Source organism: Bufo gargarizans, chromosome 3 (genome assembly GCF_014858855.1).
Source record: "Bufo gargarizans isolate SCDJY-AF-19 chromosome 3, ASM1485885v1, whole genome shotgun sequence".
Lineage (NCBI taxonomy): Eukaryota > Metazoa > Chordata > Amphibia > Anura > Bufonidae > Bufo > Bufo gargarizans.
Window position 1 is genome coordinate 509,589,764 of NC_058082.1, and position 16,538 is coordinate 509,606,301.

The 16,538-nt window shown below is 48.2% G+C and overlaps 1 protein-coding gene across 1 annotated transcript in view; it reads left to right on the forward strand.

Annotated features, from left to right (window-relative positions):
• The window catches only part of TSPOAP1 (TSPO associated protein 1), a 196,261-nt gene that overhangs the window by 1,840 nt on the left and 177,883 nt on the right, over positions 1-16,538 (forward strand). The window contains 2 exon segments of the mRNA XM_044285794.1: positions 1,992-3,200; positions 11,723-11,963. Coding sequence (XP_044141729.1) covers positions 2,055-3,200; positions 11,723-11,963 — 1,387 coding nt within the window. The 5' untranslated portion in view covers positions 1,992-2,054.

The following is a 16,538-nucleotide window of genomic DNA, read 5'->3' on the forward strand; positions in this document are numbered from 1 at the left end:
GAGATTCACCTAGGGCATAGCGCCCGCCCTCTGTGCATTGAAGCCCTAATTTACATATAGAAAAAATCCGGCCCAGGTTTACTAATCCGAAAGATGGTGTAATGTCGGACTAGTTTTAGCGGTTTTCTTCCGGCCAATTCTCAGCATATTTGCCAGATTGCGGTCGGATCTTCACCAGTTCCGATTATACTTATTGGGGCTGGATGGAGACGTTCAGGCACGGCCGGGATGCAGAGAGATCTGTCAGTCTTTTCCCTGCCAGTACAGCCTGCGTGATCGTGGGCGCTAGTCTGAAACTAGCGTTAGCCAGGCTGGATGATGAATCCGGAGCAGGGATAGACACTTTTCTCTGACTCTATACCAACTACTGGTTGGCTAAGGCCCCGGTCACGTGACCTTGTCAGTTCTGTGGATCACAGAGACACAAAGAATTATAAAGCTGTGCGCTGCTCAGAGACGAGCAGTGTCCATAACGGTGAATCACACTCAACACACCGCTCGTTTGAAAGAGCCCCAACATGATTTTATTTTAGGCTATTGGAGGGCTTACCTGACATTTTCAATTATCTCTGACAACCTCTTTAATTTACACAGGGCAGTTATGGTTATAAATATGCATTCTGGGGGTCATTTACTGGCCAGAAATACGCTCTATAATTGGAGTATTTTTGGTGCAGATTGCAGCGCAAAGGTCCTTTGTGCCAAAATCGGCGACTTTTACCCGCTCATGCCAGGTCTAAAAAAGTGGGCATGGTGTAGAAAGTGGTCTAAATGTACTACAGCTTACATTAAGAAGTGGTGGTGGATCTACCGAAGTTATGTACAGGCCGGCGCCTCTTCATAACTCCAGTGTGTCCACCGCCAGCTATAGGGGTTATTAGGAGAGGCGTCTAAAATGCTGGTATTAATAAATGACCCCCTATGTTTGGATCTGAATAGGGACAACTTAGGGTCCGCAATAAACCCGGCCGGCACCCCATAGAACTGCCTATACCTGTCTGCAATTGCGGACAAGAATAGGACATGTTGTATATTTCTTTTCTGGAGCCGCGAACCAGAAGCTCGAAGGCCGCGCTCTGGAAATGCGGATAGCACACATTGTGCTCTCCGCATCCATTCCGTCCCCATAGAGAATGAATGGGTCTGCACCCGTTCTGCAATTTGCGGAACAGATGCGGACCCATTATACGGACGTGTGAATGAAGCCTTAATCTGCGGTGATTAAATCTGTAGACCACTGATAAGGAACGCCTTAGGAGCGATTTCATGCTCGTGTGGCTCCTGTGGGGCCTCTAATGGTTTACAACAGTTATAAAAAGTTACTTCCCACACTATTTTCGTTTTTAGCCCTATAACGTCATAAAAAGTATTGGAAGTTCTTTGCTGGTACCCATGCATTGCAACAGTAATAACTAATCACAGATAGCTGGTATTGTTCCAGCTGAACCCGGACATACATCCATTTTCACCCCGGCAGCGCCCCCTGACTTGAGCATCGGAGCAGTTCATGCTCCGATGCTCTCCTTTGCCCTGCGCTAAATCGCGCACGGCAAAGGCATTTATTGGAGATCCAGTGACGTACCGGGCTCTCCATGGGGCTGCCAGGTAGCCTGGTGATGTCACCGGCACTGATGGGCGAGATTTAGCGCTGCCCTAGCCAGTAAAACGGCTAGGGCAGCGCTAAAGCCTGCCCATCAGAGCCGGTGACGTCACCGAACACTGCCGGGCGGAAGCTTCCGCCCGGCAGTGTGTTATTGTAAACAAAAGAGCCCGTGCCCTGCACGATCTAGCGCAGGGCAAGGGATCGCATCTGAGCAGGAGATGCTCCGATGCTAGCCTCAGGGGGGGCTGCCTGGGTGAAAATACGGGTATGTCCGGGTTCAGCTCTGAACCCGGACAACCCCTTTAAATATGGCACAACTGTGGCATTTAAATGATTTTATCGCTTCAACTATGTTAATAACATTCATTTTCTTCTCTGTTCCAACCAGTATGTGCTGCTGAGAATTTATCCGTTTTCATGCTGTACGTTCTTTCATCCGTGCCGATGAGCCATGCTAAGGGAAAGCAATAATAACGTCCGCTTCTCCCCTAAAAAGTCCGAAAACGCCCTGATTGAGGAATATAGGCGAGAACTTGAACTGTTGAAGAAAGAATTAGAAAGTGAAAAGTTAAGGACGCAAGAAGCCAGGAAAAAGTGCACGTCTGAGTTGAAACGGTGTAAAGAGACATTTGAAAGCGAAAAAAGGAAGCTGGTGGATGATTTGAAATCTAGATTGGAGCAGCAGAAAACGCGTGAGCTGCAGCAGCTAGAAGACTCGGCACTACGGGAAAGAGGGTTAGAAATAAAGCAGCTGATGAGGTGGAAAGATGAGGAACTAAGAGAGCTTCAGACATTACTGCAGAAGGAGAGGGATGCAGCCGTCCGACAGGCCAGGGAGCTACAGAAGCAACTGATCGATGAGTTGTTGAATAAGGGTTACACAGCAAAGTCTAGCAATACTAGAATATCCGAGCCTGACTTCTCATCTGCCAGGGAATGCCAGTGCAAACTTCAGGATGTTCTGTCCAAGATTCGTTGGGAATATGACAGCGAACAGGCCGCACGCATTCGGCACCTAAAAGTGGAATTGAACTTGGCCAGACACCTCTTTATTAAATACATTCTGGACAGCAATAACAGTAGTTTATTGGCTATTTTTAAGGGAAAATCAAAGCCTTTGGATTGTGGGGAAATAAAATTTGGACGCTATTCTCTTGGTAGCCGTACCACCAGGCCATGGTCACTGGAAGAAGTATCGCCAGGACCACAGCGCCTAGACAGTGTTAGACCTAGGCCACAATCTCATGAGAGTGCACTGTCAAGGGCAAGGTCTCTTGAGTGCACGTCCCCGGCACACGAGTCCGTACTTGCCTTCAATGAAAAGTTATGGGAATTAAGTCCAGAGGAAAGAGTCAAACTATACGGTCTTATAGATTGCCATGAGCATTGCATGTCAGATATTGTCAACTGTTTGGAAGCGAAAAATGACTTTTTTGCATGGCAGTCCTTCGAGAACGAAGTGCAGCCGTTATCTGAGACCACTTGTCAGGATATTTCTCTGATGACCGGTGGAACTAACTGTACAAACTCGATAGAAGCACTTGATGCCACCAAAAGCCGTGGTGCACAGAATGTAGATAGTTTGCAGCTTTCACTGGTAAGATTGTTTTTACTTGATAGTCGTGGAAATGATTGCGTACTAAGGGCCGATATCCATGTGAGGTACGCCCAAAATCCAGCTCACTGTTGTCAGTGGGAATCCACGTCATAGTACATACGCCATAGTCTTTGCAGTTTCCATGCTAGGATTAGCCCCATTTAATATGAGGCTTAAAGGTGTTTTCTGAGAGTTTAATGCTGATGACCCATCCTCAGGATTATGGTTGCACTGGGTATCGAACTTTGCACCTGGATCGATCCGATACCAGGATTTTCTGTTTTCTGATACTAGGCTGCGCAGCGTAGTATCTTTTAGAGAACATGGCTCGCGCCTCCCTTGGTGTGCACCGTGTCCTCATCAGCAGCACAGTGGAGAAGGAGGCAGCCCCCCACTGTGACGTGGTCACCACTGCCATCGATGACAAGAATAAGTGGAGGGGGACTGTGAAAGTGCCGCTGGCCACGAATTAATATAATACAGAGATGGGGGGGGGGGGGGGTGCGGCACCTGAGAGGTTAATTGACAGGGTTCGTCAGGATCCCTGTCATTCTCTGTGTGCGTATCTGGAGCATGTAATGCTGCAAATCCACAGCAAACGTCTAGACTGATGAACGTAAGGTTGTGTTTACATGTAGCTGTTCTATTGCTGCTTTTATGATGTGTTTGCAACTTTATTTATTTTTTAAAGCAGCTGCAGTGTGTGAACAGTGTAACAAATTATATAGAAGGTCTCCTGTTCCATATAAAGTGGATTCCTCCCGAGAAAGAGATCCATTTCGCCAGCGCCTAGTAGTAGTGGCCCCTTATTGAGTCCAGATCTGACTTTCCAACAAGCCTTGGGATTTGACAAGAGAATAAAGCCAAGCCAGAAATGTGGTGCTGGTGGGATGGTTGTCTTTCTTGGGAGATGCCTCTTTGCATATTCCTTTTTAAATGGAGAATTGCCATCAAGTGTCCATACCCTGGAGTAATTCCAGTATGTCTCTACATAGGACTGGTCTCTATAAGGGGAGCCAGCACCCTGCCTAAGTCGCTTTCATGGCATCGCACTGAGAAACTCTGTACTGACGAGGGGCAAGCACCCTGAAACAGCTGTCTATGGATGGATATCTGGCTTGGCTATATTCCCTTGTCAATTGCCAAGGCTTGTTGGAAAGTCAGATCTTGACTCATCGGGAGCCCCTTCCAATAGGTGACGCTGGCGAGATGGTTCTCTTTCTTGGGAGATATCTCTTTGCATATTTGTTTCCCATGGAGCATCGCCAGTAAGTCTCCACACCGCGAAGTGCTTCCCGTAAGTCTCCACACCGCGAAGTGCTTCCCGTAAGTCTCCACACCGCGAAGTGCTTCCCGTAAGTCTCCACACCGCGAAGTGCTTCCCGTAAGTCTCCACACCGCGAAGTGCTTCCCGTAAGTCTCCACACCGCGAAGTGCTTCCCGTAAGTCTCCACACCGCGAAGTGCTTCCCGTAAGTCTCCACACCGCGAAGTGCTTCCCGTAAGTCTCCACACCGCGAAGTGCTTCCCGTAAGTCTCCACACCGCGAAGTGCTTCCCGTAAGTCTCCACACCGCGAAGTGCTTCCCGTAAGTCTCCACACCGCGAAGTGCTTCCCGTAAGTCTCCACACCGCGAAGTGCTTCCCGTAAGTCTCCACACCGCGAAGTGCTTCCCGTAAGTCTCCACACCGGACTGGTCTCTTTAGGAGATTCAGCATGCTGCATAAATGACATAATGCTAAAATGGATGGTTGGCTTTGACGGGTGCTTCTTTGGACTGATACAACTTAGGCCTCATGCACACGACAGTTTTTTTTCACGGCCCGCAAAAACTGGGTCCGTGGGTCCGTGATCCGTGACCGTTTTTTCGTCCGTGGGTCTTCCTTGATTTTTGGAGGATCCACGGACATGAAAAAAAAGTCATTTTGGTGTCCGCCTGGCCGTGCGGAGCCAAACGGATCCGTCCTGAATTACAATGCAAGTCAATAGGGGACGGATCCGTTTGATGTTGACACAATATGGTGCCATTTCAAACGGATCCGTCCCCATTGACTTTCAATGTAAAGTCTGGAGTTCTGTTATACCATCGGATTGGAGTTTTCTCCAATCCGATGGTATATTTTAACTTGTAGCGTCCCCATCACCATGGGAACGCCTCTATGTTAGAATATACTGTCGGATATGAGCTACATCGTGAAACTCATTTCCGACAGTATATTCTAACACAGAGGCGTTCCCATGGTGATGGAGACGCTTCAGGTTAGAATATACAAAAAAACTGTGTACATGACTGCCCCCTGCTGCCTGGCAGGTGCTGCCAGGCAGCAGGGGGCAGACCCCCCCCCCTGTTTTTAACTCATTGGTGGCCAGTGGGCCCCCCCTCCCCTGTTGTTAACTCGTTGGTGGCCAGTGTGCGCACCCCCCTCCCTCCCTCTATTGTTTTAATACATTGGGGCCAGTGTGCGCGCGCCCCCCAACCCCCCCTCTATTATTTTAATACATTGGGGCCAGTGTGCGCGCGCCCCCACAACCCCCCCCCCCTCCCTCCCTCTATTGTTTTAATACATTGGGGCCAGTGTGCGCGCGCCCCCCCAACCCCCCCTCCCTCCCTCTCTCTATTGTTTTAATACATTGGGGCCAGTGTGCGCACCCCCCCAACCCCCCCCCCCCCCTCCCTCCCTCCCTCTATTGTAATCATCATCGGTGGCAGCGGAGTAGAAGATTTTCATACTTACCTGCTTCTTGCTGCTGCGATGTCTGCGTCCGGCCGGGAGCTCCTCCTACTGGTAAGTGACAGCAATGCGCCGCACAGACCTGTCACTTACCAGTAGGAGGAGCTCCCGGCCGGACGCAGACATCGCAGCAGCAAGAAGCAGGTAAGTATGAAAATCTTCTACTCCGCTGCCACCGATGATGATTACAATAGAGGGAGGGAGGGGGGGTTGGGGGTTGGGGGGGTGCGCACACTGGCCCCAATGTATTAAAACAATAGAGGGAGGGAGGGGGGGTTGGGGGGGCGCGCGCACACTGGCCCCAATGTATTAAAACAATAGAGGGAGGGAGGGGGGGTTGGGGGGGGGGCGCGCACACTGGCCCCAATGTATTAAAACAATAGAGGGAGGGAGGGAGGGGGGTGCGCACACTGGCCACCAACGAGTTAACAACAGGGGAGGGGGGGGGCCGCACAATGATATTCAAACTGGGGAGGGGGGGGGGGGGGGTCTGCCCCCTGCTGCCTGGCAGCCCTGATCTCTTACAGGGGGATATGATGGGGTTAATTGTACTATCATATCCCCCTGTAAGAGATCGGGTGCTGCCAGGCAGCAGGGGGCAGTCTTGTACAAAGTTTGCAGTGTATTCTAACTAGAAGCGTCCCCATCACCATGGGAACGCTTCTGTGTTAGAATATACTGTCGGAAATGAGTTTTCACGAAGTGAAAACTTAGATCAGAAAAAGCTTTTATGCAGACGGATCTTCGGATCCGTCTGTATGAAACTAAAACCTACGGCCACGGATCACGGACACGGATGCCAATCTTGTGTGCATCCGTGTTCTTTCACGGACCCATTGACTTGAATGGGCCCGTGAACCGTTGGCCGTGAAAAAAATAGGACAGGTCATATTTTTTTCACGGCCAGGAAACACGGCTCACGGATGCGGCTGCCAAACGGTGCATTTTCCGATTTTTCCACGGACCCATTGAAAGTCAATGGGTCCGTGAAAAAAAACGGAAAACGGCACAACGGCCACGGATGCACACAACGGTCGTGTGCATGAGGCCTGACCTGCACAAGGATATGTTGGTGGTTTAGTCTCCACACAGGTAGACTCGGTTCTGTACCCTGCCACTGTATATGTGTGTGCGGTTCTGTACCCTGCCACTGTATATGTGTGTGCGGTTCTGTACACTGCCACTGTATATGTGTGTGCGGTTCTTTACCCTGCCGCTGTATATGTGTGTGCGGTTCTTTACCCTGCCGCTGTATATGTGTGTGCGGTTCTGTACCCTGCCGCTGTATATGTGTGTGCGGTTCTGTACCCTGCCGCTGTATATGTGTGTGCGGTTCTGTACCCTGCCGCTGTATATGTGTGTGCGGTTCTGTACCCTGCCGCTGTATATGTGTGTGCGGTTCTGTACCCTGCCGCTGTATATGTGTGTGCGGTTCTGTACCCTGCCGCTGTATATGTGTGTGCGGTTCTGTACCCTGCCGCTGTATATGTGTGTGCGGTTCTGTACCCTGCCGCTGTATATGTGTGTGCGGTTCTGTACCCTGCCGCTGTATATGTGTGTGCGGTTCTGTACCCTGCCGCTGTATATGTGTGTGCGGTTCTGTACCCTGCCGCTGTATATGTGTGTGCGGTTCTGTACCCTGCCGCTGTATATGTGTGTGCGGTTCTGTACCCTGCCGCTGTATATGTGTGTGCGGTTCTGTACCCTGCCGCTGTATATGTGTGTGCGGTTCTGTACCCTGCCGCTGTATATGTGTGCGCGGTTCTGTACACTGTGGCTGTATATGTGTGTGTGTGGTTTTGTACACTGCGACTGTATATGTTGTTAATCCTCATGTTGTTTGGTTCTAGACTTCTTTATATGTTCATTTAAGAGGTGTTCTTTTTGTCGCTGAAAATAAGGCTTTATAAGGTAAAAAAAACGAAAAAAAAACGGCTCCTAACTTTTTTAGCTGGCTCCTAGATTCCAAGGAAATTGGATACAGAACCATTTATGTCAATGGGTCCGCAAAAAACGGAAGTTGCTCCGTGTGTATTCCGTATGTCTGTATTTCCGTTTCGCCAAAAAATAGAACATGTCCTATTATTGTCCGCATTATGGACAAGGATAGTACTGTTCTATTAGGGGCCAGCTATTCCGTTCTGCAAAATATGGAATGCACACGAACGTCATCTGTATTTTTGGCGGACCGCAAAATACATACGGTCGTGTGCATGAGGCCTTAAAAGACAATACAGTCAGGAACACTGGTTTTGGTGGACCATTATCTGGCTAGCTTTAGTGAGATGACCACAGGAGGGAAGCTGTCCTGTGTGTACCAGTGACAACCCCAAGTTCTGTAGGCCTCAAGTAATGACACATTTCACAGGAGCTGGTATGTCAGGATAGTGCGGTATACACTTTTAGGCCTCATGCACAGGACCGTATGTATTTTGCAGTCCCCAAAAAACGGATCCGCAAAAAATATGGTTGACTCCCATGTGCACCCAACAGCTGGCCCCTAATAGAACAGTACTATCCTTGTCCGTAATGCGGACAATGATGGGACATGTTCTATTCTTTTGCGTAATGGAAATACGGAAACGCAATGCACACGGAGTAACTTCCGTTTTTTGTTGCAAACCCATTGAAATGAATGGCTCAAAATACGGTCCACAAAAACAAACCCTGAACACTGAAAGAAAATACGTTCGTGTGCATGAGGCCTTATAATGATAGCAGTGACCTTGCTGATGTAGTAATATATCAATGCTGTAAGTAAAACGTAAGCGAATGCGATATTAAAATTCTCCAGCTGCTAAAAACCCATCATCTCCGTTCACTTTGATCTGGTTTCTGCAGGTGTAGTGCCTGGAGATGTCCACATTATCTAGAAATGATCAATTTCTTAGTCTCCATGTCCGTACATTTAGATGACCTCCTGATTATTCCAGATATGATTTTGCTGTGTACATAGAGCGCCCCCTGCAGGATAACAGGATCATTTATTACAAGATGCTGTCGAATAGAACTGTGTAATGTATGGCTTCATGTGAACACATAGCAGGTTATGAGCCTATGCCCGACGTCTACGGGGGATCCATAGGACTCTGTTTACCCAAAGGGGGGAGTAGTGTATTCCATACAACGCTATACAGTAAAGAACATACACTGGTATGCATCTGGTAATTACAGGCATAGTCTGCTATGACTAACCTCTACGTATGGGACATCCTTCTCAATCCTGCCTGGAATATCCCACAACCCTGAAAGGGAGTCGGGCCACACCACTCATTGTGTTCTCCCATGGAGAGCAGTGTCGGAGAAAACATAGGGACACATTCCTAAAACTGTCTAAAAGATAAACTGTTGCAGAGATTAACCAATCACAATGCAGCTTTCATTTGGTATTCTGCTCTTGAAAATGAAATATGCTCTGTGATTGGCTGCTGTGGGAAACAAAAGCTTCTATAGTTTTAAAAGGAGCTGGGCAGAGCGCGGAGTTTCCGCAGGACGGCTAAACGCTGGCTTCTCACCTCCCGGCTTCATTGACAGGTTTCTCCTTATATGCAAATATGGAGAAAGCTGTCAATCAGTCTGATTTGGGGAGGAGAAGCTGGAGGTGAGCTCTGCACCTTGCGGGCACTTCTCCCTTGACAGGAAAGGGAGCAGGGCCTCAGATGTGCCATTTAGTGCCAGAATTTATGCGCAAATCTCAGTGAGCCAACCAGTAGTTGGTATAGAGTCCGAGAAAAGTGACTGTCCCTTCTTCAGATTCATTATCCAGCCTGAGCCCCTGGAATGATGAATCTGGTGCAGGGCTAGACTGCCTGGCTAACCTCACGTCCTCTTTAGGATATAAATCTGATCCATAATTCTTTGATTTGAGAGCCTGTTGGCATTTCATGTTGCCAGTGACTATGGTGGCATGAATCTGCTGACTCTCCCTTTAATAACAAGGGTGTCCTGTCATGCAGCATTTGCTGCCAAAAAAGTGCCTTCATATTACGGAGCTCCTGGCAGTGTGGCCCCCCCCCCCCCCCCCTTCCAATCAGCCTGTCTGACAGGATTGTGCAGTGGATTCTCAGCATTGGTGACTTTCCTTTGCCTAATACTCTTGTCTGTCAGTGCAACCTGCCCTAATACTCTTGTCGGTCAGTGCAACCTGCCCTAATACTCTTGTCTGTCAGTGCAACCTGCCCTAATACTCTTGTCTGTCAGTGCAACCTGCCCTAATACTCTTGTCTGTCAGTGCAACCTGCCCTAATACTCTTGTCTGTCTGTGCAACCTGCCCTAATACTCTTGTCTGTCAGTGCAACCTGCCCTAATACGCCTGTCTGTCAGTGCAACCTGCCCTAATACGCCTGTCTGTCAGTGCAACCTGCCCTAATACGCCTGTCTGTCAGTGCAACCTGCCCTAATACTCTGTCGGTCAGTGCAACCTGCCCTAATACTCTTGTCTGTCAGTGCAACCTGCCCTAATACTCTGTCTGTCAGTGCAACCTGCCCTAATACTCTTGTCTGTCAGTGCAACCTGCCCTAATACTCTTGTCTGTCAGTGCAACCTGCCCTAATACGCCTGTCTGTCAGTGCAACCTGCCCTAATACGCCTGTCTGTCAGTGCAACCTGCCCTAATACGCCTGTCTGTCAGTGCAACCTGCCCTAATACGCCTGTCTGTCAGTGCAACCTGCCCTAATACGCCTGTCTGTCAGTGCAACCTGCCCTAATATGTCATCTCGAAAAGATTTGGGCTCGTCCACCTTATATATGTCTGCCTGCAGTAATCCAGTGCAGCCTGTGGATGATTGCTGGATGCGTGTGTCACAGGTGTGAATACATGGCTATGATTTCCTCTGGAGCGCCGGCTCCCTTGTTTTACCTTGGCTGTATTACGCAGTGACAGCGCCTGCTGAATACATGGAGGCTACATGCTGTGTCGGCTCCTTTGTTTGGCCGTGCTGCTTTTATTGAGAAGATCTCTTCCTGAAGACATTGTTTACTGTGGTTCTTGTATGGGGACAAAGCTTGTTCGGGTTCATTTAAGACCCGTCTGTGTAGCAGCACCCTCACCTCTCATCATTAGGCAGCACGCACTCCATTCCCCTCAGTTTCCATGGCAACCAGCTGCCTCCCTCTTCATTGGTCGCCCAGTGCTTGCTATACCAATCTGGTAGGTTTAACTCCTCTATTAATATTGATGGTTTCAAAAGCTAGCAGAGGTAGAATGCAGTTAACTTTCAGCAGCACGGATCATTCGTGACAATCACTAGGCCCGGATACCAGCTAATCAAAAGGCAGCGCAGCGCCACAGAGATGGGATCCTGATCTGTATGTTCTGCTGCTGGATATTCAGCTCGAGGACTGCCTGTGACTGAAATATGTCCTGCGGAGGAGCCTTGCGTTTTTTTAAACATTTTTCTGCGCGGCTGTCTGTGACACGCAAGCCATCGTCTAGCTCATGAATATGCAACTCTTACCTGCCACACAAAAATCTGGACTCTGCTCATTCGAGACCTTTTTACCTAATGATTTCTGTTTTAATCTGCCTTTTTCTCTCTTTTCCTTTATGATTATTTGTAGATGAAATTCCATCTGCATGATGCTCTGCATGAGTACTGACGGGCACAGCATCATGCAGAGAACCAGCGAGGGCTCAGAAGAGGCATGGGTTTTAGAAGCTGTGGCAAGGTGCAGTTTCATGCATGGTCCGTTATTGGCTGGTGCTGTCCAAAGTCAGGAGGGTGACGCCACTGCTGCCAAGGAATTGACTAACCGCGTGGTTCCCCTGTTAATGTTCTCCTCTTGTGAGGTGCCATCGGGCAGTGAGCATCTCGAGGTACAGGTGCAGAACGGGGCTCCCCCAATGGAGCCGATGGATGTGGACCTGAAAGCAGTGATGCTTCCCCCTGAAGACTCGGCAGTGGAGCGGACGGTCGCCCCGGAGATCCAGAACTGTATCAGATTGGTTAACGAGCCGATAGAAAAGGTTTCTGCTGATTCCACGAGCTTGGACGTCTCAGTCACCATACTGTCTAGGACTAAGCTTCAGGGTATTAAATGTGTTTCCGTGCCAACCGATACGCAGCAAATGCCAGTCTGCCCCCTGGAAAATGGGATTAGGCCTAGTAGCACTGATTCTCCGATACATGCAGTAAACACTGTGAGTGGGAATGAGGAAAAACCCACCAGTCTTTGCACGGTAAGAGGCCAGACGTTATCATTTTGTGAGACGTGGTGCACTGAATGCTGTCCGTATGTCATTTCTCTCCGACACGAGGTCTGTGCTGCTAATCTTATGCCAGGACCATGGACAGCTCAGAGTTCATTGCTGGACGACGTTCTGGGCTTATTTTAAGTGCAGACGTTGTAGTGTCCTCATTCCATGAAGGACACTTCTGAGATGTCTCTGGCTTCCCTGGTGTCTGTGTGAGTGTTCATTGCATGTTTTAATGAATGCACCTATGGTTTATGTGTTGTCTGATAAGACGTTCTGTAGCTGCAATAGTTCAGTGACTCTTCTTTTTCTTTGCTTCAACTGTTTTGAGTGTTTTTGGTCTTGATTATTTTTATCATGCTCTTTCCTATGGTGTGGGTTTAGGAGTTTTTTTGTAGCAGTTTTTACATTATCTCCATGGCTTCAGAGATTTTACTTGGTTTCAGATTTTTTTATGTTATTTTATGTGCACTTTCATAAGCTTGATATTATATTTAGGTAGAGGTATATAGTAAGCTGTAACCTGCTTGGGTTTAGACCCTGACTACATGACAACTCTTGCCCATGTGATGGCTAAGACATATGCATTTGAGGTTTACTATCTCTCCTTAGGGAGACAGTGCCGGCATGAGGAGACTTATAGGCCGTACATGCTTCTCTGGAATTCTGGGAAGGAAAGGATGCAAATGAGCTCTTAACAAGCTCTGCCAATAATGTCACCAGATGTAAGGCACCTATCCTATAAGTCAACGTTCAACCCTTTAAATAGTCCTTGAGACATGACTTGGATATTAAATAAGCCAGCACCTAATCTGCAGACAGCTGTTTTGGGGTGATTGCCCCTCATCAGTGCAGAACAGAGAGTACTGGTTCAACTGGGATGAGAGGCCTAAGTCAGGATTTGGGGGGTACTATCTCTCCTTGGGGAGAAAGCTCCTTAGTCAGGTATGGCCTATAAGTGTCCTCAGGCCAACTAAGGTGCTCTCTCCCCAAGAAGAGATAGTACCCCCCGAATCTTGACTTGGGCCTCTCATCCCAGTTGAACCAGTACTCTCTGTTCTGCACTGATGAGCTGTCTGCAGATGTATGGCTTATTTGATATCGGAGTCATGTCTCAAAACCTATTTGAAGGGTTCGAGCCTTAACTCATAGGATAGCTGCCTACATCTGGTGACATCAGAGGCGAGGCTTGTCGGAGACATATGCAAGATTCCTCCTGAAACATATATGTTTTATTGCCCTTTACACCCCGTAGTCTGTGCTTGGCTCTGTTCACCTGATGTTTTACGTCATCCACCAGGGGTATAGTTTGGGACTGCGGACATGTACCTCTGACCGAAGTCTGCAACGTATTCCACTTTATAGACCTACAGTCCCTACCCCTGTCTCCTCTCTCCCCATGACTGTGCTGCACAGAACCTTGCCTCACCTCAGAATGAAACCCCGACCCCCATCCCAGTGCCCACACGTGTCGCAACCCAACTTTCTTCCTCTGCCCCCTGTGCTTGCTGATGTCACAGCCTGGGGGGACGGGGTGATTGCTTTGGGAATCCAAAGATTCAGCGGTGATGTTGGTGGTGCTGTTGGGGTGCGGGCACAAAGCCCAGCGGGAGAAGAGACTTTGGGGCTGAGGGAAGCACACAAGCAGGCAGCTTTTTTATAGAAGACCTTTCCCTCTGCTGTCTGTCACTGGAGGGTGCTCCATTGGTAACGGTCTGTACATGGGCAGTGACCTCATTAGAGCTCCTCAAAAGTATCAGTTTAATTGGAGACCATTGACAGATGGTGTCAGACACCCATAGACTATCATGGCATCTTTGTTTTTTTATATTGTAACAGGATTCTGAACTGTGGACACATTTAGCATGTACATCAGGGCCAGGGGCGTAGCTATAGGGGAAGCGGCTGCTTTGGGGTCCTGACCCAGAAGGCGCCCATCCAGGAAGAGGACTAAAAGATTTTGTCAGGGCCCCCTCAACAGTATTACACAATGAAATGATATACAGTGGCAGTATAGATAGTGTAGGAAACAGATGGAACAGCTGCCGGCCCTGGTCTGAGAGAGCGATCTTTACTAGCCACAGGAATGGGGGCGGCATGAAAGGAAGGGGTTGCGAAAATATTACTGGGGGAGGGGAGCCCCATTAAAAAATTTGCTGTGGGGCCCAGTCATTTCTAGCTAAGCCACTGATCAGGGCCTTTTCCAACATACATACCAAATAGAGAGCAGAAACATGCTGGAAGAGTCTTTTAAATGACTTGCATCAGATCTATACAATGTAGTATTAGACATATACTTCCAAAGGAAGACGCCAATGCATGCCATTGTATAGCTTTACGGTGGTTTACATTGTTCATTGGCCACAATGTAATAAAAAAGGCATGTCAGCACATATGGCCCAATGAAAGCCAAAAGGGCACTTTTCTGTCCTCTGTTGGGTTTATACTTGGTATATGTGATGGAAGCTCAGGTTGCAGCTATATTGACTTCTGTTCCTTTCTTTAGCCTGAATATTGGGTAGCCCCGACCTTATAGGTGACTATGTGATGTAATTTAAGGGAAATTATTCTTCAGAGGTTTGAGAAGCTAAAGTGAAAAAGGGAAGACTGCACTTCCATGCATAGTGCATATTGCAGGGCTCTAGATGGCGACTGTGGTGTTTTTTTTTTTTTTTTTTTTTTTTTAACTATACCGTAATTATATGTATTTTAAATTTGGCGACTAAAAATTTTAATTTGGCTTTTTACATTTTTCAGGTTAGGAGCCAATGGCTCCTTGATATATTTTTTTAGTCTGGAGCCCTGTATTTTGGTTTCCTAAATTGCAATTTTTTGGAGTTGTCTATGGAATATATTAGTCCGAGTCAGCATAGGAAATACTCCAGCTTTTTAACTCCATCACCGGAAGGCAATAAAATAACTGAGCAGCTGAGCCATCTAGGACATTGTATAGGACAATAGGGTTTAGGTCTGGAGACAGTCTTGGCCAGTCCAGCACCTTTACCCTCAGCTTCTTTAGCAAGGCAGTGATCGTCTTGGAGGTGTGTTTGGGGTCGTCGTCATGTTGGAATACTGCCCTGTGGCCCAGTTTCTGAAGGGAGGGGATGCTCTGCTTCAGTATGTCACAGTACATGTTGGCATTCATGGTTCCCTCTAGGGCTGTGGAGTCGGTAGATAAATGCTTCGACTCAGACTCCTCAGTTTTTGGTACTTCTGACTCCTACTCCTCTGTATTTAATATGCAAATGTATTTTATACATTCTTTGAAGGAAAGAAAGGCAACATACTGCTGTTCCACCAAGTTCTTCTAAGCTCTTATAGGAGAGAGGTAGTTGGGGAGATGCTGCTGCCTTCTCCATTGTGTGCTGATCTTCTGAAGATCGGGCAGTGGGAGGATCCAGGAAGGGGCATTTATTTTAAAACATTATTTCCCTAGTAGAATCCCATAATCATGTTTAAAGGTTAAGCTAACAATCTGAGTTTACAAGTTTTTATAGCCTAAGGCCGCATGCATACGACCGTGGTGTGTTTTGCGGTCCGCAAATCGCGAATCCGCAAAACATGGATGGCGCCAGTGCGCGTTCTGTAATTTGCGGAATGGCACAGACAGCCTTCAATAAAATGCCTATTCTTGTCCGCAAAGTGCGGACAAGAATAGGAGATGTTAATTTTTTTTAGCGGGGCCACCGAATGGAGCAATGGTTGCGGACAGCACACGGAGTGCTGTCAGCATCTTTTGCAGCCCCATTGAAGTGAATGGGTCCACATCCGAGCAGCAAAACAGCGGCTTGGATGCAGACCCAAACAACGGCCGTGTGCATGAGGCCTTAGCTGAATGACAGCCAGTGATGGCCAGTTCGCAGTGTTTGCCCACGAACACATGCGGGCTGCCATCTTAACTCACAAGTCCAGCGAGGCACAGGTAAGCCCTTACCTGTGCCGCGAGCCGGTCTGAAATAAATGCGGTCACCGGGAGCAGGCAGTTCTGAGAACAGCCGCTGGGGGCCTCATCGGGCTGTTCTCGGAACTGCCTGCTCCCGGTGACCGCATTTCATTTCAGACCGGCTCGCGGCGCAGGCACAGGTAAGGACTTTGCATCGCCGGACTTGTGATTTAAAGGGAACCTGTCACCGGGATTTTGTGTATAGATCTGAGGACATGGGTTGCTAGATCTCTGCTAGCACATCCGCAGTATCCAGTCACCATAGCTCTGTGTGCTTTTATTATGTAAAAACCCAGTTTTGATACATATGCAAACTACCCTGAGATGAGTCCTGTCCGTGACTCATCTCACGTACAAGACTCATCTCAGGTTAATTTGCATATGTATCAAATCGTTTTTTTTTTTTTTACACAATAAAAGCACACAGAGCTATGGGGACTGGGTATTGCGGAGGTGCTAGCGGCCATC